Raw genomic sequence first — 25394 nt, 5'->3', positions numbered from 1 at the left:
TATATACAGTTTATATGTACGATAGACCGACATAAACACAACACAATTGACAAGTTGGAGGCCTTCCAGATTCCTGAAAGAGGCCTCAAAGGCCTCATATTGTATGTGTGTATGTTGGTTACATTTATGAATTGTATTGTTTGAATATATGTACTACTAAAGTACATATTTTATCAGATGAAATAATCACAGGCATAACATGGTCCTGCATTAGTCTGTCTTGTCTACCTGTGTCGAAATCGGCACTCTGTATATCCCTAAATATATTTGTGGTTAACTCAATTACCCTAAATAAGGGGTCAGTGTCTTATTTCTGAACCCTCAGTGGAATAATTCGGTCATGGATTATATAAAAGTTATGATTTTTCCTGACACGGACAACTTTGGAAGCCATTGAAAATACTGTTAGTATCATACATTCTCAGTTTTACTATATTACAGTGTTTATAGTGACTTCACAATGGAGAAGGAATGCACCCTTATGTGGAAATCTGTGACAAACTTCTAAAGGTAAATGTTAATAAAGAGCATGATTGGCAGAGGAGAGCAGCATTTGCTCAACTGTTATTTATTCTCAACAAAGTGAATGAGCGTAACAGCATGAGCAGCAGTATGTGCCAACACCTTTAAAGCCAGAGTAGGATATCTCAAGGACAGTTACATCATGATGTAAATTACAGACAAGTTCCCTTACTCGGAGTCACTGCAAGGCCATTAATTAGACTGTTGAACAGAAGGCTACATACATGCATAACACGCAATAACTCTATGACCTTGACAAGATGAACACAGAAACAGTAAAGCTATTGTTTCCTCCTCACCAGGACTCATTCACTCACTCAAACAATATTACTGGTAAGCAGAGAATCATCAGGCTCCCAGTAGAAGCCAACCCCTTGTACAGGAGAACAGACTGGTCTGATGGAAATTATAATTTTACATCATTCTATAGTATCATATGGGTTCATGAACACGAGACATATAACTTCATCATATTAACATTAGACACCAGGTGAGCAATCCTGTGGACTAATTTGCTGGAGTTTATACAGCTTTTAGGTGTCTCACTGTAGAATTAGCAGGTTGGGATCATCATCTCTCTTGTGACACACTGAGGTCGGTGTCACCTTGTCCACTATCTGTCAAATGGCTCAGAGGCCTTTGCTGCCCACTGCTCCCTAATCAGGGATGGGTCAAATGCAGAGAAGAATTTCCTCAATGGGATTAATAAAGTGCATGTTTCTGTTTCTGTTTCTGTAAGGGGACATGTGCAAAAACTCCTTTTTTGTGTGAAACTTGTGATGAGCATGGCCCAATCCCAATGTCCCCTCAGGCCTCAAGGTCTGAACCCTCAGGGACTGACTGAGGTCACCTGTTAAATGGTTGAGTGTGAAAGGCTGTCAGGGCTTGACATGGTGTAAATACAAATGGGACAGCACTTATATCACATTAATACGACAATGTAAAAAGATATTGTGTACAGTTGTGGGTATTTATTGTATACTTTTTACTCTTTGATTTGAACATCTTCCTGTCTCTTTCCTCACGAGATGAAAAGGTAATTTCAAATAATCTATTTACACATTTTTGTCATAACAGCTTCAATAACAAAACTAAATGTTTGATCAATACATCTGTGTAATATATATTTATACATCTTTAATCCGTAATGTTGCTGTGTGAATGTAATATTCCAGGCTGAACACTCATGTGGCCTCCTCTTTGTTTACCTTCTCATTTTTTCCACGCTTGTTTAGCGTCACATTGCTATGAATTGTGGGTAATTCCCTTGGGCAAAGTCTGCATCTAATACTGACTTACGGAAAAGTTTCATAAAAGGTTAAACATGTCTGTCGGGGACTCAAAACTCAACGTTTTGACAGTGGGACAGCCCTAAACCACCTCTGAGGGTGGAGATTGGGCCATTACCTTTGCTCTCCTGAATAATTAAAAAAAATAATTAAATTCAATTCAATTCAGTTTATTTTGTATAGCCCAACATCACAAATACAAGTTTGCCTCGGAGGGCTTTACAATCTGTACACATAACTTCCCTGTCCCGGGACCTCACATCGGATCAGGAAAAACTCCCCCAATAAAGATAGTAAAAACCCTTTCACAGGGAAAAAAGGGGAAGAAACCTGAGGGAGAGCAACAGAGGAGGATCCCTCTCCCCGGATGGACAGAAGCAATAGATGTCATGTGGCCAGAATGAATAACGTAACGGAGTTACAACACATTCAATGAATGTGACAGAAATTATTCATATAATGAGTAGTATGCATGGTCCATGATCCAGATAGCCACGACCCATTAAGCAGAAGGAGGTAGAGAGGAGGGGCATCCCAGGGGCAGTGGGAGGAGAAAGCAGGGCCATGGCAGCTAGCAGGACCGGCTCCAGTCTAGGCCTATAGCAGCATATCTAGGGGCTGGACCAGGGCAAACCTGAGCCAGCCATAACTATACGCTTGTTTAAAGAGGGGGGGGGGGGGGGATTCTGACGGAATCAGGCTGAATCACGGGATGGGTGTCCTCATGAAATAATCTGAATTAAACCTTTCCACATTTTGACTCATCAAACACAGGTGTGACTAATAAAATGATTAATTGCTGGATTGCAATCATTTCTCAGACAGGGCTATTATTAGATCCACATGTGTAGTAGAACAAATACATCTGATTCACTTCCCTTTCTCTTTGCACCATACTGTGTGTTCAAATAACCATACTATTTAATATGCCAGAAAAATATTTAGTATGTCCCAATAAATAGTTAAATGCCTAATGCCAAAAATATCGTGACATCTTTCTGCATCCAGTCGCATTTTGCAGTTCGCAAGCCAGCATGCCTTTTCTGACCCACAATCCTCTGTGCAGCAGATAAATGAGCAAGAGGGTGAAATGGTGCCATATTAGAACCAAGTAGAATGTCCCAATTGAATGCATTCTGCATGTAAGGCCATCAGTATGTACTGAAGTAGAAAATAAAAAGTATGCGATTCTTAGCGCAGCTCAAGTGTTTTGTGGAGTGCATCTGAAGTACATGAATAATGATTAGACATTCATCTAAAATCGTGTTTTATTGTGCCATAAAGCTGTGAACACAAAGGTGGTACAGCAGCTCTGAAGAACACATACTGTATATATAGACCTACATAGAAATACATTGAGAAGAATGAAGGCAGATGTGTCATCATTGTTCAATTCTGACATGTTAAATAATCAGTCCTACCGTTTTTATTACACATTTCAAACTCCAAAGCATGATTAAAAAGAGTTCCCTTTTATCAGCTCACGTTGGTCTAGGGACATGTTATCACAAAGGACATTCACCGATCTTTAAATCAATATGTTTTCAATGTGCAAATGAATTACTAAGGGCCTTAGTATACAATCTCTACAACAGGAAGGTAAAGGTTAATTTCTGATGCCTGAGTTTCTCTAAAACTCATTCATTTGGCTACAAGACATTGAGAAAAATAAAGGTTACATGATTTAAATAAAAGTTAAAGCTACTGAGAAAAAAAAGTGGTGCATTGTGTCCTCATCTATAACATATATAAATTGCTCTCAGGATAGTATATATATATATATATATATATATATATATATGAAAAACTGACAAGAAAACAAAAATAATCGTTTTTGGCCTTGTTTGTGAAAGCCCTCACTGTAAAAAAAAAAGAAAAAGCAGCAGTTAAGGCAAAAAGATTGTTCCCCCTGGTGACAATTATACCTGAGTACAAACAATAATGATAAATCTACATACTGTATCATTGGAGCAAACAGTTTTGGTCTATAGAGTATTACATAGTGAAAGCTAGATTTCTAATGTTTCATTACTCAAAGCTATGAAAAACCTAAATGCCAAAAGGTTACTGAATTACATACTCAGCAACAAGTAAAACTATCTGTACCATTTCTAATACAAAAGCAACTCATTAAAATAATCAAGAAAATGCATTCATTTTTATGGATCTTATAATAATAAAGAGTATACTCTTACATCCGTTACACAGGCTCGTCATGAACTCATGAACCATGAGTCGTGTATTTTGTGCTATAAGCCACTCGTAAAGTTTGTGTTGGTCTCTCGACTGAAGTTCTCCTTAACTTCCACGGGCAGTGCGTCAAAGAGATGATCCTCCACAACCAGGCCGCTTTTGCGCAGCAGGCGGCAGTTTCCCAGCTGGACGGGCAGTCTGTCCAGACAGTTTCCTCTCAGCTCCAGCTGCGTGAGCTGGACCAGTTGACCCACAGTCTCTGGCAGCACGGTGAGCGCATTGTTCCCCAGACACAGCGCCTTGAGCTTGGTGCATCTGAACAGAGGCTTTGGCAGCACCTCCAGCTTGTTGGAGTTGATGGCCAAGTGCTGCAGATTGTGGAGGAGACCCACATCTGAAGGGAGCACTGTGATGGAGTTGTGGCCCACGTCCAAGTGCCGCAGTTTAGGTAGAGTGAACAAGGCCATAGGCAGGGTCTCCAGTTTATTGTGAGAGAGGTGGAGAGACTCCAGAGACCTGACCTGGCCAATGGAGGATGGGATGGTGATAATTTTGTTGTGCCACAGTTTAAGACACGTCAGCCTCTTGAGATGCTGGAAGCTGATGATCTCCTCTATAGTTCGGATGTTGTTCGATTTCAGGTCAAGTTCCTGCAAGTTGGTCAAGCTGAAAATGGCGTGGGGAATCCTCTCCAGTTCGCACGTGTGCAGCTCCAGTTCAATTAGATTTGTCATTTTTTTCAGACTATTTAGTACCATCAGTTTTGTACCATCATTGTGCACTACGAGCTTAATCAGATGTGGTGACAGCTCTGTGATGTTTGTCGGCATTTTTGTGAGGTTGCTCTTCAAGCATAATGTCTTTAAATGCCTCAAATCTCGCATGGACTCCAGACCAATCATTTTGTTATTCTCTGAGCTCAAGTTGCCGATTAGGTTAAGTTCCCTTAAACTCCTCAGCAAATACACCCATCCCGGGATCTCAGCAACATCAGTGAACTTGACATGAAGGCAGCGAAGATGGTCACGGAGGAAAGCAAACCCTGTTTGCTCTACTTTGGCCGGACAATGGCAGAGATGCAGCTCCAGCAGGCTGGTCATTTGGGAGACCTTTGCCGAAAACCTCACCTCAGGAATCAGCTCTAGTTTCAGCACTTCCAAGTCCGTGAGGTCAAACACTGCATTCGGAAGACCAGAGAGCATGAAAAGGTGCAGCTCCTGCTGGTCCAGTGCGTTACGGGTCACAAGCTGCCTGAGTTTTTCAAAGGTCCACTCGTGATTGAGGCTGATCTCCCTAAGCTTGTTTTCACTGACCTCAGACAAGAAGACCCCAAAGCGTTTGGAATAGAGTTGGTCATACTGGTCAACCATGTGTAAGAGGAATGCAAAGTCATTTTTCACATCAGGAATGTCACTAAAGCTGCTCTCCTCCCGGACTTTCTCGAATGAGTACTCTTTCAGTGGTCGTCGAAACACCCAGAAGAGAGAGTACAAGCAAGCCATCCCGTAGATCAAAATCAAAGCCATGTAGCTAATAAGCAGCTTGTTTAGCATGAATGCCATGTTGTGCGTACAGAAGAACTTGTTGTACCCTGTTAGCTGTTTGATATCAGGTTCACAATCATGCTTAAAATGTATTTTAGCCAAAAAGGTTGAAGTGTAGGATAATATCAAAATAAACTTGACCGTTTTGACAACGGTCTGTGCTACATAAAGCTTGTAGATGAAATCACTGTCCTCCACGTGAGCTCTGAATTTTCGTACTTTCTCAAACAAGGCTTTGGCCTGCTCCCCGTCTTTCTTGTCCAGGATTGTCATACTACTTGGGACCTCTGCGATGGGCTTATCTGCAGAGAACTTCACCCCGAGCATGGGTGTGGATGAGGTGACATTTGTCCCGTCATCCTTCCCCTCTAAAGATACCTTCTTTGGTGCAGTGGAGGTGCCAGTCAACCGCTGTTTGTTCTCCTCAGAGTCCTCACAAGCAGTTTCAGACAAAGCCTTCGTAGTCCAGGGAGACTCAAAGCATCTACCCAGAATCGAGACAAAATGCTCAATTTTTGAGCTCGTTTTGGGGTATTTGAACCAGAAATTGCTGCTGACCATGAGAACAATGGTGTGGATGAGTGTGAGGTAAGGAAAGTACTTGGAATACCAGGGCAAGGCAACATGGTAACATATTTGGTTGATGAAGATATATTGTTGAAAGTCCAGGTTGGTCCTGACCCCGGTCGGTTGCGGTTGATTGGCATATTTCTCTGCAACCGCAGCAGTGTGTTGGTGCGTGACATGGATCTCATGGGCAACGTCGTCTGGTAAGTCCTTAGTGATGAGGGGCATGGTGGTTGCCACGGTGGCTGCTGATGGGGCTGCTGTCTGTGCGCTCTGCTGCGTGAAGGAGTCAGGCTTAGCTCCTGAGGGTACATCTGGTTCCTCCAGACATGGAAGGCAGGCCACCTGGTCCTTGGTGATCTGCATGGTCATGGCAAATATGGCCAGCATGAGCATGACCAACCCCAGGTAGTCCATGAAGACGTCCCACCATGGCTTCAGGATGCGGTACGTTGGCTGAATGTCATTCAAGGACGCAACTTCAGTGAGTGTGAACATCACTGCAACAAAGAGAGGAGAGTCTGTTAATCTACTCTGGCCGCTTAAATGTTCCTATGTAAGAAAAAGACAAACAAATTAGAGATGAAACCATTATTTGAATAATCAATACATTCATCAACAGAAAATTAAGTACCGACTATTTTGATATTCCACTTGCGGAAGTAATATTTTAAGTAAAAATTCACCGAATGTCTTTGTGTTTTGGACTGTATCAGATCAAACATGACATCTGACGTTATAACCTTAATTTTATAAAACAAACAATTATTCAAGAAGATAAATCAATAAATTCAACTATAAGGAAATGGAGATGAGGAGTTTTGTTTTGAAACAGAATTTTGAAGCCATGTTAGTTTTGAAAAAGCTGACTTTTCAGAATGAAACGGATCACTCATCTCATTGCTGCCCTGCAAAGATGGAGCCTTTTCACTTTCAGTAACCTTCTCGGAAAGAAAAACAGAAAATTAAAAAATAACATGAGTTTCTAGAGCCCAAACCTACACAAGAAGTTGAAGCTTTCTGGGTCAAATCCAAAGCAGGTTGCCAAAAGTGGAAAGCTAGAAACACATTTAAAGCGCCAGCTGTACAAGGTGTGAATGTGTAACTGTAACGGCACCGCTGAGTGTTACTGTTCATCATTTCATCTTAGTGGGCTACATTCAACTCTCACTTGGCAGTGTAGTTTCATTCAGTAATGTTTGAATGATGTTTAAGCACACAGTCCAGATTGTGCTGAATCCAGTCTTATTTTAACATGCTGTTACTGGAACAGTGCAGAGTCCTTTGATGTGGGAAGTCTACCAACTGCTCTGACTCACTTAGACGTTTGGCACTCATGGGTTTCATTTAGTGAATCACGGTGTTTTCTAATTTAGTGTAAGTGGCAGTTACTCATCCATTTACTGCTTCTAATCCACACAAACACAATTAAAATGATTCATGTGATTCTAGGGATATGTAAATTATCTGTCCATCATGATAATTAGTTGTTTCTTTGAACCCGGGGACCTGCACTTAAATAGTTCTGCAACACATGTTCAATATTTCATACTGTACTATGCGCTGAAGCAGACGACCCATTGAACCGCACTCCAAAAAGAAGGAGGTTCTGAACATTGCTTTTTACTTTATATAAAGAAGAGAATTTGTCAAAATTAAAAACTTCAAACTCCATCTTTCTTTTAATAAAATATCTTAGAGGCTTTAATTGGTTTCCACACTACGGTACATTTTAGGGTAGAAATTCCACTTATACGTAGAGTGTTTTAATAAAACAAATATACAAAAAAGTCACAATATAATATGCAGAAATTTGAGGGTGACGCCCTTACATGTTATGTGACGTGCTAACAGTTGCTGACTCCCAGTGGCATTATCTTTAAAAGCCAGCAGTAAGAGATTATAAAGTTATGGCTTCTTTCTCACAGCTAAAAATAATTGTATTCAAGCACATAACATGCAGAGGAGCATATGGCTCCTGCACACTATTCATTAATTAACATCAGCGAAAGGTCACAAAGGTCTTTCAATGCAATTTTTATTCTGCAAATGAAGAGTTTAAGAATATATTTTTTCTACTTAGGTCACAAAGTCGAAGCAGCTTTTATTTTGCCATTAGACTTGTAAAAAAGTAGTGGTTTGGTGCAATTTGTTTCTATTTCAGTGGGTTTTCACTAGAGCCTGACTGATAAATCAGCTGATATAAGTTTATTACATGTATTTTGTATCAGCAGATATGTAAGCAATTGCAGTACAAAAACAAAAAAAAGAGGAATTCATTTAAAAGCACTGAGAACAGAACTGTTCATTGTTTTTGACCAAATTTACCAGATCCTTAGAAAAACTTTTGTGTATTTTTTTAAACAAATATATCTGATTTATTCATTCTCAAATATCAGCATAAGCCTAAAACATATTGCTAACTAACTTGGTGTAGCCCAGCAGAAATACAATGGGACAATACATGTGAAGACAGTCTTCACATGTATTGTCCCGTCTTATTACTGCTGGGCTACACCAAGTTAGTTACCGTCTTGTTTTGAGGAACTTAAAAGGCATTCCTTCTCTCACTGTGACGTGAAAGCAATCTTTCCTGGTCACACCTAGAGAGTAGCACACATGGTTGCCCCTGTAATGCTGGGGGTCATACTGGTGTTTTCTTCTACTATGGTATTCAACAAATGCCGTTTTTACGCAAGGCATCTTGACATGTCATGGGAGAGAATGATTAAATGAATGATGGCTGAATGCTAATGTACATGCTTAATGAGCTATCTGGAGAATGCAGCAGCGCAGGTGATGTTGTGTATCGCAACAGTGACAAAGTTGATAGGGGCGCCATCGTGGATTATAACAACCAACCCTCCCCCAGTCTCTTCTCACTTAGCAGAGGCAACACATCTAAACAGCCTTTCAAAAAAAAAGGCTTAGTGTGTGGGCAGACCAGTCCCCCTCCTCCGACAATGCTGCCCTGTACAGACTACATCAAACTGACCACACCATGTGATAGTAGCCACTGTACTGCCTGTTAAGTGTTATTTAATTAAGATCCATAAATGAGTTTAAGGATGGGAACAATTTAGTGTAAACTAAGTTAAAGCCAGGTCTGGGCTCCAGACAGCAAGGAAATTGGTCACAGACTGGCTATGTTGAAAACAAGCTATATCGCTCATTTTGTATTACTTTATTGTGGCGTAGACTATTTTAACACAAGAGGCAGTGCTCGAAGTAGACCGGCACTTCAACATTTTACTCTTTGGCGCACCGTGACTTTTTCTTGTGCACCGGCACTTCTCTCAAGCTGCTGTTTTCTGCCCTCTTCATATCAGGTTCTCTGGGTAAATCATAACGGGTGCTGTAATTTATTGATACAATCTTCACATGTTATGCTCGTCATAACTTTTTTTTAATTTGCAAACAAATATAATTAATGAAACATAAGTTTTTTAAGTTTTCTGTTCTTTTGATTTACATAATCTGGTTTTATGGGGCAAATATTTTTGTATAATTAAATGTTTAATGGTCAGACAAAGGTTGTGATATGTGTAAATAATAACATAATTATTTACCTGTTTGTTTGTCATTAAGATTTTGGTGTGATATATATATATATATATATATATATATATATATATATATATATATATATATATATATAGTAATATTACTGTTCCAAAATGATGTACAATTGCAAGTCAAAAACCTTCACATTTACTTGGGGGAGGACCCCCAAAAACAATATTCAGTGTATTTTATTTACTATAGAAATTCAGAATGTATCTCTTTATCCTGCTGCATCATATGTGCGACCATCCTGAATTACACACCGCTCCTAAACCTGAATGAACAGCTCTCACTCAGCTCTGCACGTATACCTGCCCGTCTGAAGTTGATTCCAGGCTGTACATATCCTATAATAAATCGTAGAGCGATACTACAGGCTACAAATAACACAGGGAAGCACTTTAAGTATTACCACTACGGGTACATTTCCAAATGCACCACCATGACCCTATAATTTTCAATTGGAATATTATAGACCGACCATAAAAGATGTAAAGCCCAAGTATACTAATAACCATAAAATCCCAACTGATGATGACACAGTATAGCATGCTCAACAACATAATAAATAGATAGGAATAAGTAGCAAGAGGTTGCTGCCGCCGATAGACACGCCAACATGTGAATAAGGGAAGTACTGGCCCTTATATGTTTCTACTTCGAGCCCAGACAAGAGGAAATAAGACATTTCTGTAGTTGGGTGATGAAACGCTGTTTTCCCTCACGTGAGGAGTTCTTGGGCAGTAAGTTATCTGGTGTAATCGGTCAGGTGACTTGTTGAAACATGTGAAATTGAGAATCAGCATATCTCCATGGTGTTAAACATTCACACCAGGTAACCGTTTCTTATCTGGGGATAATTATCTGCTCGGCCACGCGGGGAGAAACAGTATCAGTCAGGTTATTGATTATTAATAAAACAAAGGATATCGTTAGTTTAAAGTATACATTGAAAACATAGTTAAGGTAATTATACTTACTGCCTGTGCGGCGTTATCTCAATCCAATTATTTCTTCCTCAGCCTGCATGCCACTTTTCGCTCCGCTCGTCAGGTGCGCCTCTAACCTAATTTCTCAGCCTTGTTAAAAACTGTGGGAATGACGCCGGTGAGTAAAACAAAGCACCGAAGAAGAACATTTGTTCGTGACAGCGCCTATTGTCGTCTACATCCCTCATACCTGAGCCCCGGGAAGCAGAGCCGGCTGCCTGGCTGTATGTTTGACAATATGCGCAGAAAGACCTCCCGTGCAATGTATTTCTAAGAAAAGGCAGATCCAATATGGAGCCGTACGGACCGCCGTTGTGGGTGCTATGGGTGCTTCTCATTGGAGGACGACGTTACGGCAACTTCCCGAAGACACGGCCTGCTCGCTTATCTGATGTTGCATTCAGGTCATATGGGAAAAGAGGGCACAGACAGAGATACACGCCAACGGCTGAGCTGAAATGAGCTGAAAGTACGCATTTTACATATAGTCACATACGCACTTACACAAACCAGAGAGGAAAAATCGATACATTGTTATTTTTTTCTTCCCAGAGCAGAATGCAGACATATATGAGATCACTAAAATGGCCGCGAAAATTAGGCTGCTTTTCACAAAGACGAATGAAGAGTTATGTGACCAAATCATGGAGTAACGTGACGTTAAGGAGTAGACGATGAGGGTCACCAATGGGGTTTACTTTGGTAGCGTTACAGTAAACTAGGCTACACGTATATGTTCATAATATCAGTAAGTTAAGTATTCTGAAAGTGGAACAAATAAGATGTATTTCAGACCAAAAACACGTGGAAAATACTGTTAAAAATTTGCTTTGCAGGAATACCAACTGAAAACTGAGCTCTCGTGTCTACCTTCTTCCCCGCGTTACGTGAACGCAGCACAAGCTTCTCCCTCTTTGTTTCAGAGTACCAGACACCACATGCATCGTGGTGTTGAAATAACTTTGCTGACTAATTAAGAATTCACGAATTTGCCTTTTGTACACATGCCACATGTTTGACACGATGCCTTGTGTTTGTTACAGTAAAGCTAAACTGTCATTAACATGTGCAACATTGTTAATAGTATCTATCTATCTATCTATCTATCTATCTATCTATCTATCTATCTATCTATCTATCTTATAAGTATTCAGAAACTCAACAGTCAATAGGACACTGTGTGCTGATGTCATGCATCATATCCAGCTCTTTCTGGATTTGGTTGATGATGCACTGGGTGGAGGAAGTGTCTCCTCAGTTGCAACCCATACAGGTTTCAACCGGTCTGGGCTGCTGGCTGCAAGCACTCTGTTCTTGCTCACGCTACCCTTGTACTTTGAGAGAATGAGGGGAAAAAAAGAAAGAAAAGTAGGTAGTGGGGGCGTGACGTGCGATAGTCTGGCAGATTACAAGATCAGATGTGGAGGTGGTGTGTGACCATACATAAACACAGACAGAACCAGTCCACCGATGATTGTATCAGTGTTCTTTACCGGCTCTACACAAATGTTTTTGCAATAGAGTCAAATGTTTGCTTAGAGTTGAGTCAGGCCGTCTTTTGATAGCTGCGTTTATAGTGTCTCTCTTTAAGAATCCCAAACAAAGACTGGGTAGACAAAGTGAAGGAGAAAAGTAGTAGATTGGCGGATGTGAACTCACTTAACTTGACTGGAGCCTCATGAATGCTTTTCAGACAGTTTCCAGTAATTCCCTCAAAACTTGTTGTCCCAACATTATATGCTATAAAGTTTTATATGATTTTAAATGCTCATATTAATTTGGTCAATGACCTAGTGATACTACTCATGATACCAATTCTGATTCCTATAACCTACAGATGTTTGACTGACTGTGGCGAGACCTATGGTTGGCGTGGTGAGATAAGGGAAAGGAGAAAGGTATAAAGATGTAATGGTTTGGTTTGTTGTTATACTGGGTGGCAGTGGGAACAGTGGTTGGACAGTATGGGGTTTCCTGGGGGTAATGGGGCCAACAGCTGGGGACCACAGATACCCCTGGCAACCAGCTCAGTGTGTTGAGAATTGCCTCAATGAGATATAAATAATTCACCATGGACCGCCCTCTCTGATTTGTAAAGAATACGCTGGGTTGTATCATACTAACAAAGATTAGCTGGTGGATTACATACACACCAGATATACACACGTGAGTTCTATATGTGGAAGTAGCAACAAAATGCACCATTATTACATTGTAGACCGAAGCCACAAACTAACAACAAACCCCCCAAAAAACTAGTTCGTATGGTAATTAATTTCCTGTAAGCACAAGTTTTCTCACCCACACAACCAGCAAAACAATTAAGTATTACGTCAAGTGTGTGTACCAGTGTGTGTCAAATAACACACATTACTCCCCATGTTTGCACAGGCGGTTTGCTTGCATGTGTGGATCCTTTGTTATTACTTGACATACAGTATAATGAAGAATGATGATGTGCTGCGATATGATGTTGCAGTAGGGAAGCTTCTGAGGCATCGAGGAATCTAGTACTGCGTGTGTTTGAGACAAAGAGAGAGCACCAAAGAACGAATTTGACTCCAGTATACTGTTCTCTGCATGCCTTTGTTTTTTTTATATCTGTGATATCTCTCATGCTGGGACTGGTTACTGTTTATGCAAGTTTAGTTTCCACAGTCTTGCTCAGTCCAGCAGCGGTTGTGTATCATTAGTGGAGATATGTGAATGCTTCTCAGGGGCACTTCAGATTAATCAGTTGCAAAAGTGTAGCAAAAAAGAAGAAGAATAGCTTGTGATGCACACGTTTCCCTACATTATTTCCAAATCAGAAGCTGTAAACAAATACATTTGGCGGTTGCTTATCTTTTGCAGTCGTTTTGAGATGACTGTTTTTCACCAGGCCAGAATCAATTGCATTGGACCCAGACATCAACATCACTACGAGCTGCCAACACTTGACAGACGTCGGATAAGAATGCCCAGATGCTGAATACTCGGCAAAATCTGACTAAGCTCCGTAGTAGGTTGAGTCTCATTTTACTATTCAAACAAGTATGATATCAAAGTTATACATTTCAGTATGTTTGACCACTGAGAGAAAGATCAGTGCCAAATGATCTGTCCATGAAATCTCATCATAGTAATAAGTCGGTTATTTAGCTCCACCTGCTGTTGTCCTGATGCACACTAGCACTCTTGGCTGATACTGGTTAGGTAACGAACTGCAATAAGACTTTATAATAAATCACCTCTGGCCAGATCCTCCTTCAATTGAACCAATATCAATAACTCTAGCACCGCTTTTGTCATTTAGTTAGTTAATTTAATACCTATTCTATTTCGCTGTATATAATTTATATACACTTTATATACTTTACATTTTTGCATTTTCTTTCTTATTTAATTTTCTTAAATGTAATATGTTCTGCTCTGCTATTTTTATTGTATTGTATATATTGAGTACAGGCTTAATAATAGTTTACTTTGTAACTTTGCTTGCTGTTGCTACAAACACATTCCCCCTATCTATCATCTATCTATCTATCTATCTATCTATCTATCTATCTATCTATCTATCTATCTATCTATCTATCTATCTATCTATCTATCTATCTATCTATCTATCTTCATATGATAGTTATGCCATTGATATACCATTTGTAGACGGACGTAGTTTTGTCATTCTGTTCCCACAAAAACAAACCAAATCAAGTGACTCTTTGTGTCATCGTGTGGTTTCCTTCACAAGCAAGTAGTATGATTCAGAGGAGCAGTCACAGACTGGTACAGAGTCAGAGACACAGGCTGGCACTCTCAGATAGCAATATCACAGGCTTTTTTCATTAACAGGGTAAATCAGTACAGTTTAGATATTCCTTGTTGCATTATAGAAATTGTAAACGCAAAAGCATTAATCTTCTGGTGTGGCTATATAACATAGAAACATATAGGCTTTACTGGTTTTGTGTTTCCATGGAGCATAACCACACTGCCATTTAATCTCATTTTCTGATGAACTCTCTCTCTCTCTCTCTCTCTCTCTCTCTCTCTCTCTCTCTCTCTCTCTCTCTCTCTCTCTCTCTCTCTCTCTCTCTCTTTCTCTCTCTCTCTTTGTATAACTCACTGTTACGCAAACGGAAGGATGTTTCGACTAGTTTGACCCTTACAGCTCCCCATACTCCAACGGACACGTGATCAGTAAAAGGTTATAAATAGAGGTGGTTCCTTCGATTGTTTCTTTGACACACAGGCAGAGTGAGGAACAACATGGCGTCAACAAGCCGGTGCGTAGCTACTTTTACCAAATCGTTCCCCTCTTTCTTCTTCTTGTGGGCTCTCCGAGTGTAAATGTGTAAATGTCATCGAGTGAGACGTGATACATGTTGCGTCTTTATTCTCCTGTCAGCGTTGGGTGTGAGATGTGTTTTATAAATGACTGCTACTTCGCTACGTTAGCCAAACTAGCTGGCTAGATGTGTCCAGAAGTCACTATTTGTGTCTCCGTTACATTATCTCACCGATGTGCTGCTGCTCAATAACTTCCGGTCATTATCTCGCTAATGTCACTTCGCCGCTTGTTTTTCGTCGCTTCGCTCTGGTTTTTCGCCACTTTTGCTCTTTTTCGGTGAACAACAGGTAACGTCAAAGCTAACGTCAGTGTGGGTTGAAGCTGGAGCATATGGGATCATATTGTGTTGTCTCTTTCATCATAGCGGTCTGTGTGGAGACATGCGAAAAGAAGTGCGTCTGGATTTTATTTTTTATCAAAATATAAATTCAAAGTAGGCTTTGGTGATTATTGATATCACGCCCTTTTATTTCCTCTGTTATTCCCGACATCATCGTGACGGGTTTATTTGTTTAGTTAGTTCAGGGGTCAACGTAAATATATTGTTATGGTGAAGATTATACCTGAAATGATTAGTCGATAAATCAACTATTTTATATGTAATTTATTTCATTATATAAAAAAAGTTAAAACCCAAATAAACATTGACAGCTTTAATGTGAGCATGTTGTTCGACAGAGCTGTAGTTTTGATATCTTTGGCATTTTTAAATAGTTTAAAACGTAAATTACATTTCTGAAAAACTTTTTTTTTTTTTTACATTTCATACACTAAACAATTGAGAAACAAAGTTCACACAAGGCTTTTCCTTTCAGGTTGTTTGATGTTATCCAACTGCTGTTGACACAGTTAATCATGGATTAATCAGTTGATCCTGTTTGACTTAATGTCTATCCAAGCCAGTTTCATGCAGTTTTGATGATGAGAATTGTTGCTGTAAAGTATGTTGTATGTCCTCTCTATTCCCACCCTTTTCCTCCCTTTCTTTGCCATTTGATCACTTAACGGTTTTGCTTTTGTAGCGGAGATGTCCTGGCCCTTCCAAGAGTTCAGTGTCCCAACCACCCTGATGCCATACTGGTGGAGGACTACAGAGCAGGGGACATGATTTGCCCTGAATGCGGCCTTGTAGTAGGTCAGTATACACTACGATTATGTGCTCTCTTACTTTTGTATTGTCAATCTTTCAGTGTTCGAACTAGTGCTCGGTGGTAAACCGATCATCCGGTAGGCCGGTTTAAATTTCCAATACAATATACATATTTCATATAGCCGACAAGAGCACTGCGGTTGGGAAAATGAGTACATTGAGAAGGGACCCTTATCAACTGCGTATACTGTCAAAGAGAAAAGCTGTGTATGATGATACAATCTGACATCACTACTGTTGCTTGCATCGTACGTCACAAAATGTTTTGGAATGTGGAGATTGGGAATATGGTCATTAGATTTGAGGCCATCAGTAGCGCCAGTGAACCAGCAAAGCTAAACATTGTTTCCAGAGTAATTGGCCCGAGGCATTGCAAATGACAAGAAAAGCAAGTGATGGAGCGACATTATGAATGTAATACAAATCCATCTATCCGAGGACATGGTCAACATAGACGGATCAGATCAGCAATTATAACACTGGATTGGAGGTATGCCTTAAAAAATGCTTCAGCCAAACTGCTATGCCAGCATTACACCAACAACACAGATGCACAGACGCACACTTTTCTATAATAGCAGTCTCGTGGTCAGTTTGTAGTATTTTTACTAATATCTTAAATTATTTGTTTTGAAAAGAAATTTGTTGGCATATTTTACTTATTTACTTTTAAGTTCTTTTTTTACTATCTTACAGTTTGCACATTAAGAAATTGTGCATTTAGATTTCTTTATATATTGTATCATTTTGTGGCCCCGAGCAAACCCTGTAGTCATTAATGCTTTCAACTTATAAATGATAGCATTCAAATATTTGTATATTATATGTACTCCTGACTGTAGGCTAAGCCACCTTAAACTTATTATGAAGGCCCGTTTTTTTTTATTAACTTTGTCATGTAAATATTAAAGGCTTTGACGTCTCTGCTGCCGAGACTTCATCCACCACCATAATACTCGGTGCAATAGACCGAGTAAAGAAAATGGAACAAACTGGTATTTGTGCAACTTCAGTGTAGTGTTTTAATCCATTTTGTCATTTATCAAAACACATATTGGCACAAAAGGTTATAAACTGTTTGAAGAAAAGAATCCTTTCAACATGTGATGCAGATTGTAAGACAAAGCTTTCGGGAACACAGTTTTCCTCTAACGAGCCTCCTGAGCAGAAACCGGGTCAGGTGGGAGATGAGAGACGCCAGCCTCTCTCTGATGCACGCTGAAGTGCCCTCTGCTCCTGCTCCCATAGGTTTGGCTGTCCTCTAAGGAGATGAATGTCACTTTGCCTTGAGATGTTGGAGAGTTATGTATGGTTAAAAAAAAGCCTAACAGGATTAAAATATCAGAAATCTAATCATCGGCTCTGCTACACACTTCCAAGAACAGGCATGACGAGATAACTAGCTATATGCCCTGTCTTTGTCACACTCTTTATCCTTTTGAACATCTCTGATTTAATGCAATTGAATGACTGAACATTTGTTAAGCCCATATCTTATTATGGGTTTCTCCCTCACAACAACAACCACCACAAGGAAAATAAAATGTGAAAAAAGAGGGGGGGTGACGTGTCAAATGTTAAGCTATATTCAGAATACCGAGTGGTAAGAGGGCTGTGGATGAGCTGATGAAATACAGTACGAAAGGATTCAAACAATATTTACAGTATTTGAGTCTCGGAAGAAATGTTTTCATGAGGGAATTTGTGCTGAATATGGCACCATCTTCTGGTTAATTATTCCAGAGGGATTTAATAGAGACAGACAAAAGAACACAGTAAATGCATTTTCTTTGTATGTGCAGCTTATTCACTGAACTTTCAACAAAATCTGTCACGTTTATCAAACTACCATTTCCGATTAGTTGTTACATTTCACTTGTGTTTCAATCGTGGACGAATAAAAGGAAACCTGTTTAGAGCAGCAGGTGTAGACATCAGTGCACAAGACTGAAAAGCTGACACCTACATTTTGGTTTCTTGTGTTGGTGCTTGGGCGAAAAAAACACAAAATTACAATGAACGTTTAAGAAGTTGATCTTGTGCAATAATTAGGTTTAATGTATCCTATTCATTTTAAAATTGTTACACCATTTGTCCTCAGGTGACCGTGTTATCGATGTTGGCTCAGAGTGGAGAACGTTCTCCAATGAGAAAGCCCTCAAAGATCCTTCCAGAGTGGGAGACGCCCAGAACCCACTGCTCAATGGGGGTGACCTAACCACCATGATCAGCAAGGTGAGGTGCCCTTTGTTATAAATGAGCTTTGCTGTGTGCATTCTGCTCAAAATTACACTCGTTTCAAAATATTTAAGCCACTCAGATTTCCAGTGGCGTAAATGTTTTTGCGCAACGTTTTTGTTCAGATGTGCATGTACAGGTAACGCTGGCATTGGAAGTTTGGATAACTATGTCAGCAGTTGCTGCATTTATATTAATATTATCTGCTGCAGATTTCAGTAGTGAGTTTGGGTCACAGTGATTCAATTGCACCAGAGAACCACATTAAACCATGTTCCTCAAAGTTATCATGGCGTCTCTTGAAATTAGACTACTGTGAATTTTACTGCTAAACATCCACTGTTTCCACCACAGGGAACTGGTGCAGCTAGTTTTGATGAATTTGGTAACAACAAGTACCAGAACCGGCGGACCATGAGCAGCTCTGACCGGGCCATGCTCAACGCCTTTAAAGAAATCAGCACCATGGCAGATCGCATCAACCTGCCAAGGAACATCATTGTGAGTTAAAAAACAAATCTGATTCTGCAATGTGCTTTTGACAAAGATAAGGAGAGAGGTGGAGGTAAGCAGGTGGAGATAAGCAGTCAAAATACAAAAGCTGGACCACTTTAAAGAGAGAGAGACGCACGCACGCAGAGAGAAATGCAAAACACACAATTGTGGGCAAAACATGGTAAGAAAGGAAACAAGATAAATTAAACTGAACTTTGTGTAGTTATGTGATTCTGTGGTTCATCATTGAAATGAAACCTAAACTATATTTAACCAGAGTTTATATGTTCATCATGTGCGAGTCTCCTGTATAAAACAGGTACACAAGATCTTCATTTTTGCTATTTAAGCTCCAGACATTGCCTCAATAATGTACATGATGATCATAGTAAACTTGTATTTCATTAAATAAAGAACACTAACTGAAATGAAGAGAAGATGTGGATAAAGGAGTTATTGGCCTCACTTATACTCAATCACCATGACTTGTCATCTTTTTTTAGTTCAACAACATTAGGTTAAAATGGTGTTTAAAAAAAGTCTAGCTCTATTTTATAAATGTTTATAGTTCACCTGACGGACACTGTTGGAACAAACACTTTATTTGTGTTTTTTTTTGTGGTATTAAATCCCCTAATTAAAAACAATTTGTATTTGGGAAGATTGTCATTAAGACCTTTTTTATTATTGCAATACAAATAATAATATTTCTGTAAATACTGTTTTCGCTCTGCAGGACAGAACAAACAACTTATTCAAGCAGGTTTATGAACAGAAGAGCCTGAAGGGCCGAGCCAATGATGCCATCGCCTCGGCCTGTCTGTACATTGCCTGCAGACAAGAAGGTGTACCAAGAACATTTAAAGGTCAGAGAAAACACTTTTATTTTCTTGAGCTATCTGCCATATTATTAAGATTACGACTGCTCTTGAGGAACAATTAATGGCACAAAATATATATATATATATATAGTAATGAGTAAAAGTCCTTTATTGACAAATCAATAAAAATGTAAGAATTGTCCCTTTTTCAAATTCATCTGCAAATTTTTAAAAGAAAAAAGAAATTGTACATAAATAAGCCGCACTTGTCTATGAGCCGCAGGTGTCCCCGTTGAAACATGAGATATTAATGCAGCAAGATGTTACAGGAAAGATCTTTTTAAACTTTTAATTAAATAAATGCCGGTAACATCCACAACTAGTACATACATACTGCAAATGCTTTTTTTCAGAACAGTACTAAAGTTGTCTTCTTCAGTATCGGAATTGAACAGCCTGAAGGTTTGTAATTACTTCGTCACACATTTTCTCGGCGAAAATATTCCCTTTCAGCTTGCTCTGTCCTCCTCCTCACGCAGCAGTCCAGCCTTTCGGAACCCGTTGGTGATGGTGGATTCTTTGACACTGCTCCACGCTGTTAGGATCCACTGGCAGACTTGAGAAAAAGTTGCTCTTCGCATGCGGCCAGTTTTTGTAAAGGATTTCTCGCCGCTCGTCGGAGGAAGTGACGTTGTGTTATTGATGTTATGCTAGAGTGGGGTTGCTAGTTGAGCTTGTTAGCTGTTACGCCGGAGCTACTGTTAGCGAAGAGCCTGTTGCCAACTCTGTAAACACTCGTGCAATAAACCTGCAAGTTAACGCAACCAACGTCTGCGAGTCGTTCCTGCGGACGTTACACTACGCCGTAGTCTTCAACAAATCAGATCTTTAGTTTGACAAACTGGGCGGATTCTTTGACGTGAGGGCCTGCGGTGGTGGCGTAGATGTATGATTGGTCAGCGGGCCAGCGTGACCATTAACATGAGCTGTGATTGGTCAAAGGGGCACAAAGCTACTAGAAACTTCTAGCTGCTACCTAGAACCTACCTTGCTGGTGGATTTTACTAATGACGCCTTTCGCACAGAGGATTACGGGCATGTGGCAAGTTAAATGCTTGCTGTGTTACTTAAAAAAAAATCTTCAGTCGTATTTAATCATACACAGCGCTTTTGTTGCTGCTGGTCAGACAGCTGGAGGTGTGTGTGTGTGTGTGTGTGTGTGTGTGTGTGTGTGTGTGTGTGTGTGTGTGTGTGGCTCTGCAGTGTTTTAATGTTGTTGGCTTGTTTCGTTATTACTAAATGTGACTGGTTGTTTGGTGGTTATTTGGACAACATGCATTGTTGTTGACCCGACGGGTTTGGGCTGCTCAAGTCGGTCAGCCAGGGTGCACAACATCGCGAGGCGAGCTTTGCGTCATGGAACAGTGGCCGCGCCTTTTCTTCTTGTCAAAGGGATTAACATAGCCCGAGGATTCCAGCCACAGGTGGTGCTGGCTGGAGGTTCTGCTGGAGATGCAGATGGGGGTGCTGCATCTGAGAAGGCAGATGGTGCTGGAGAGGCAGAGGGTGCGCTGTTCACGGGGGCGCGTGGCGCGTTTTGTGACTTTACAGTTGCTAATAGGGGGAAATACAAAATGGTAAAGCATATGTCTCTTCTCATAAGGATTGCGGTATTGTAGCAATTTAAATTAAGTTAAACAACCATGTGTTTTCTTTTTTAAATTTTTTTTCTTCTTCCCCAGTCCGCATCCGATGTGGACACATGTCATTGAAGGCCTTGTTCTAAAACCCACGGCCCGCCACTGCACTATGGTAGTTAGCCTATGAAAATCCATCAATTAGCCGCATCGTTGTAAAAGCCGCAGTCTCAAAGCGTGTGAAAAAAAGTAGCGGTTTATATGCCGGAAATTACGGTAGTTAAAAAGGATGGGAAATTATAGTTACAGAAGTTGAATTATCCTGTATTGTGCTTTATTCAAAGCATACGTCTTCATTTTCTGTCGGGATTGAAACAAATTGTGGATATATAATGATAGTACTCTCACCTTCTTCCTGGAAAAGTACCAAACACAAAATCCCTTAAATGTTTCTCAGTGGGATCTAATCTGTTTGTACTTTGCCGCCATCAACAAAGGTATTCTGACTCCCAACCCTCTGGTCTCTGTTTCTAGAAGTATGGATGCAGGATTGGTGAACCTTCTGTTTTCTAATATGGATTTCAGTGGAGATTCAACATAGAAAGAAAAATAGCTAAAAATATATTTTTCTGACGTCATTTCATCTAAAAGAACCCGTTTCTCCTTCCCTACACAGAGATTTGTGCCGTCTCTCGGATCTCCAAGAAGGAGATTGGCAGGTGCTTCAAGCTGATCTTGAAGGCGCTGGAGACAAGCGTGGACCTCATCACCACCGGGGACTTCATGTCCCGTTTCTGCTCAAACCTGGGCTTGCCCAAACAGGTGCAGATGGCGGCCACCTATATCGCCAGGAAAGCCGTGGAGCTCGATTTGGTGCCCGGCAGGAGCCCCATCTCAGTGGCTGCAGCGGCGATCTACATGGCCTCCCAGGCCTCTGCGGAGAAGAAGACCCAAAAGGGTGAGTATAATAATACTGTTGATGGACACATTTTGTGTTGAGACCAGAGGGCGAAGAATATGTATTTGTAAGTTGTTTTGGTCATATAAATGAGCGTTATGGTCACAGATACACACAGATAGACACAGATATGTTTGTTTATCTTTGTTGGACCAAGTTCGACCTGTAAAAAAAAAAAAAAAAAACCTGGCGTGCATAAATAAATTAAAAAAGAAAGTCAAGACGGTCAAACGTAACTTTAATAACATCAGTGTATGACAAGATTCACTTGGGTACATGTATGTAGACAGTAAATCAGTATTAAATAATTTAAGCTTTAATTTGTCTGTTTAATTGTTAGTTTGAATAACCATAAACCTCTACTCGGTGTAACAGCGACAATGTATTACATTTTGAGATTATGGTATGTATTATCTTCGTCTGCAAAGTATCAAGTAAAATGAGGAATTCTCACAGAAGTGGAAGTAGTTGTTAAAGGTTTATTTTTCACCTCATCAAAATAGTCCGTCCTGTTGAAGTGTCCTTGAGCAGGACGGTGTCCAGATGTGATGCTTTTTAGCTAAACGTTTTTTTGGATGGATCCAAAAAGTAGAATTCAGATGCATTTTATTTCCACTTTTTCATTTGAGCTACAGAGAAGTTGTCTTGAAAATGCAGCAGGTTTCTCAGATTCTACACGAATCAAGAGTGTAACCTCGTCTTTGCCGTGTCCCCAGAAATCGGGGATATTGCCGGTGTTGCAGATGTTACGATCAGACAGTCATACCGACTCATCTACCCGCGCGCTGCCGAACTCTTCCCTACAGACTTCAAATTCGACACACCTGTCGACAAGCTGCCCCAACTGTGAAGACGACGATATTTTTCTGCTGTACTTACAGGATTGTTTTCTTTCTTTAAAAATCATGTTTGTTGGATTTGGAAGATTTCCCTTGTCCCTTCTCAGACTTCTTGCCTTTGACGAGGCGTCCTCGCAGGAATAAAACACACATTCCAGTGCTTAAATAAACAGCTTGCAGACTGTACTTACAGTATTTCATTTGAGTGTATATACTGTCTCATGTATATATGTCCAAATTGGATAATGTAAGTGATGCTTGCAATTTTAGGCTGGTTTCATACTGTATACATATTAGTTGTTTTTTGTAGAAAAATTACCTGGTTCTATTTTGTTAGTTTGAATTGTTCTCAGTAATTTAAAAAAATAAAAGACTTTCATTAAAGCATGGTAATGAGCTCATTAAACATCTGTTTACATTAAAGCTGTTTTACTACTCTGGTCATTCATAGATTGAATGTCTTCACAAGAAAGAGAAAACGCCAAGCCTCTTTCTGAGAGCTGCAATACATCAAAACTTCCTCAAAGTGAGTTTAAAGAGTGAACAAAAGGACAATTCTAAATAACCAGCGTAAACCCTGAGGACGCATTCATTGACTGGTACAAATAAAAGCAATCCCACTATTACAAATGTTTAATTTGTGCATTTATGATGGGCAACGACGACTGCAGAAATGCCTTTTCTTTTTTTTTACACCGGGGTCATCTGCAACAGTTGTGTGACTTGAGTATTGTGTACCATCTATAAAGTCTTCTTCTGTTCTGGCAACAACATGCACAAGCAATACAAAAAAAAACTTTGTACAATCTATTTTCATTAACAAATGTAGATAATTAAAACTATTGATAAAATTAGTGCTTTCAGCTTAATTGTGTACGTACAGTATGTATATATAATATACCCTGCCCTCCCCTGTAGTGATTCATATCAACAGCTCTCCAACATTTAAGTCAGTTCATATATAACATGCAAATTGACAAGTCATCAGCTGGTTCCTCTGCCAGATTGAAAGGTAACTGATCACAGACCAGTGTGGAAAGCATTTAAATGACATTTTGACAGAAACCTGGAATAGCTGCATTTCAGATGTTCCCAAATAACAGCTCAGCGCTTTATTATGCATATCTTTGCTTCCTCTGTCAATGGGTTCACTGTCAGTCCATCAATCATGTTTTACCACAAGGGGTTCGTTCATCTGCTGCTTCAAGAGGGACAGGATGAATTTGGTTTTGATAGCTTTTAACTGCAAAACACTGCTTTCACTTTGACTGAGGTAACAAGAAAAATGCTTTCAGGTTCACCACAACCAGATGTTAATTTAGACACAACCTCCCCTCCCAAAAAAATAGAAAATTGACATCCAACTGAATTTAGCTCTAAAATAATTAACTTTGTTTGATTTTATTGCTCCAAAAGATACTGCAATACAAAGCGGCACTTAGATCTTTAGACCTGAGGTCAACTGAAAATCTACAGAGCCACTAGAGGGCATTAGACGGAAGAGAATATTCAATATTTAGCATTATTTCTTCTGGCCAACAAGCGTTTTTAAATCTAATTTCCAACATTAGTAATGTGTTAAATGTAACGGCTTAGGTCACATTTAACACTGGATGGACTACTGTTTTATACAAAAGAGTATTATTAACAATTATTATTATTATTATGTGAGTTCTTGTATGCAGACCTGGAAGCAAAGTGAGAAAAACATGTGAAAACAGACAAAGATCAGGCCCCTAGACCAAAAGAAGCATAGGGTGAAGACCCTTTCTTTGATTTCAAGTCAAGAAGCAGCAGTAGTAGTCGAGATGTCTGTGTAGTTGACCGCTCAGTGACAATGCTTTGAGCAGTTCAAATTCTCTGAACACCTGGCAGAAATGTCAAACTTTACAGTGAGAATAAATGTCCTTAAACTATGGCGAGGGCTTTGCAAATAAAGAAAGGAAAACACAAATAAAAATATACGACTGAATATAATCTGTACAGATCAAAAAAAACTGACGACAGCGACACTGAATAACATGATTATGATGTTACCCTCTTCTCAGAGTTCATATGAAAAACATTCTCAGTGGTCAGACAATGGACACGACAACGAAGTGTGCAAGAGGACAAAGCATCCGTCCTCGTTCACCCTCCAACGACAGAGTTTCATTTGTTTTCTTTTCTTAAAAAAACGTTCTTCATGTGGATTAAAAAATAAGTGGGGGTCCTGTGGAGGCTTCTGGACTTTCTTCTCAATGGCACAAAGTTCTGCC

At 39.8% G+C, this 25394-nt stretch overlaps 2 protein-coding genes across 2 annotated transcripts; one reads left to right on the top strand and one right to left on the bottom strand.

Moving 5' to 3' along the window:
* Positions 1 to 3077: 3077 nt before the first annotated feature.
* lrrc8da (leucine rich repeat containing 8 VRAC subunit Da) lies at positions 3078 to 10738 on the bottom strand. The gene is made up of 2 exons (XM_079218816.1): positions 10660 to 10738; positions 3078 to 6615 (listed from the first exon to the last, which is right to left on the bottom strand). Coding segments are annotated over exons 1-2 (2556 nt in total). The 5' UTR covers positions 10661 to 10738; the 3' UTR covers positions 3078 to 4060.
* A 4173-nt stretch (positions 10739 to 14911) lies between these two features.
* On the top strand, positions 14912 to 25296 carry gtf2b (general transcription factor IIB). The gene is made up of 7 exons (XM_079219411.1): positions 14912 to 14933; positions 16021 to 16133; positions 18250 to 18383; positions 18741 to 18887; positions 19618 to 19747; positions 22016 to 22297; positions 23014 to 25296. The coding sequence occupies exons 1-7, from the start codon at positions 14917 to 14919 to the stop codon at positions 23145 to 23147; spliced, it is 957 nt and encodes a 318-aa protein (XP_079075537.1). The 5' UTR covers positions 14912 to 14916; the 3' UTR covers positions 23148 to 25296.
* Positions 25297 to 25394: the final 98 nt, after the last annotated feature.

Source organism: Taurulus bubalis (genome assembly GCF_910589615.1).
Source record: "Taurulus bubalis genome assembly, chromosome: 1".
NCBI lineage: Eukaryota > Metazoa > Chordata > Actinopteri > Perciformes > Cottidae > Taurulus > Taurulus bubalis.
The sequence above is the reverse complement of the archived record's forward strand: the minus strand, read 5'-3'. Positions and strand labels throughout refer to the sequence as shown.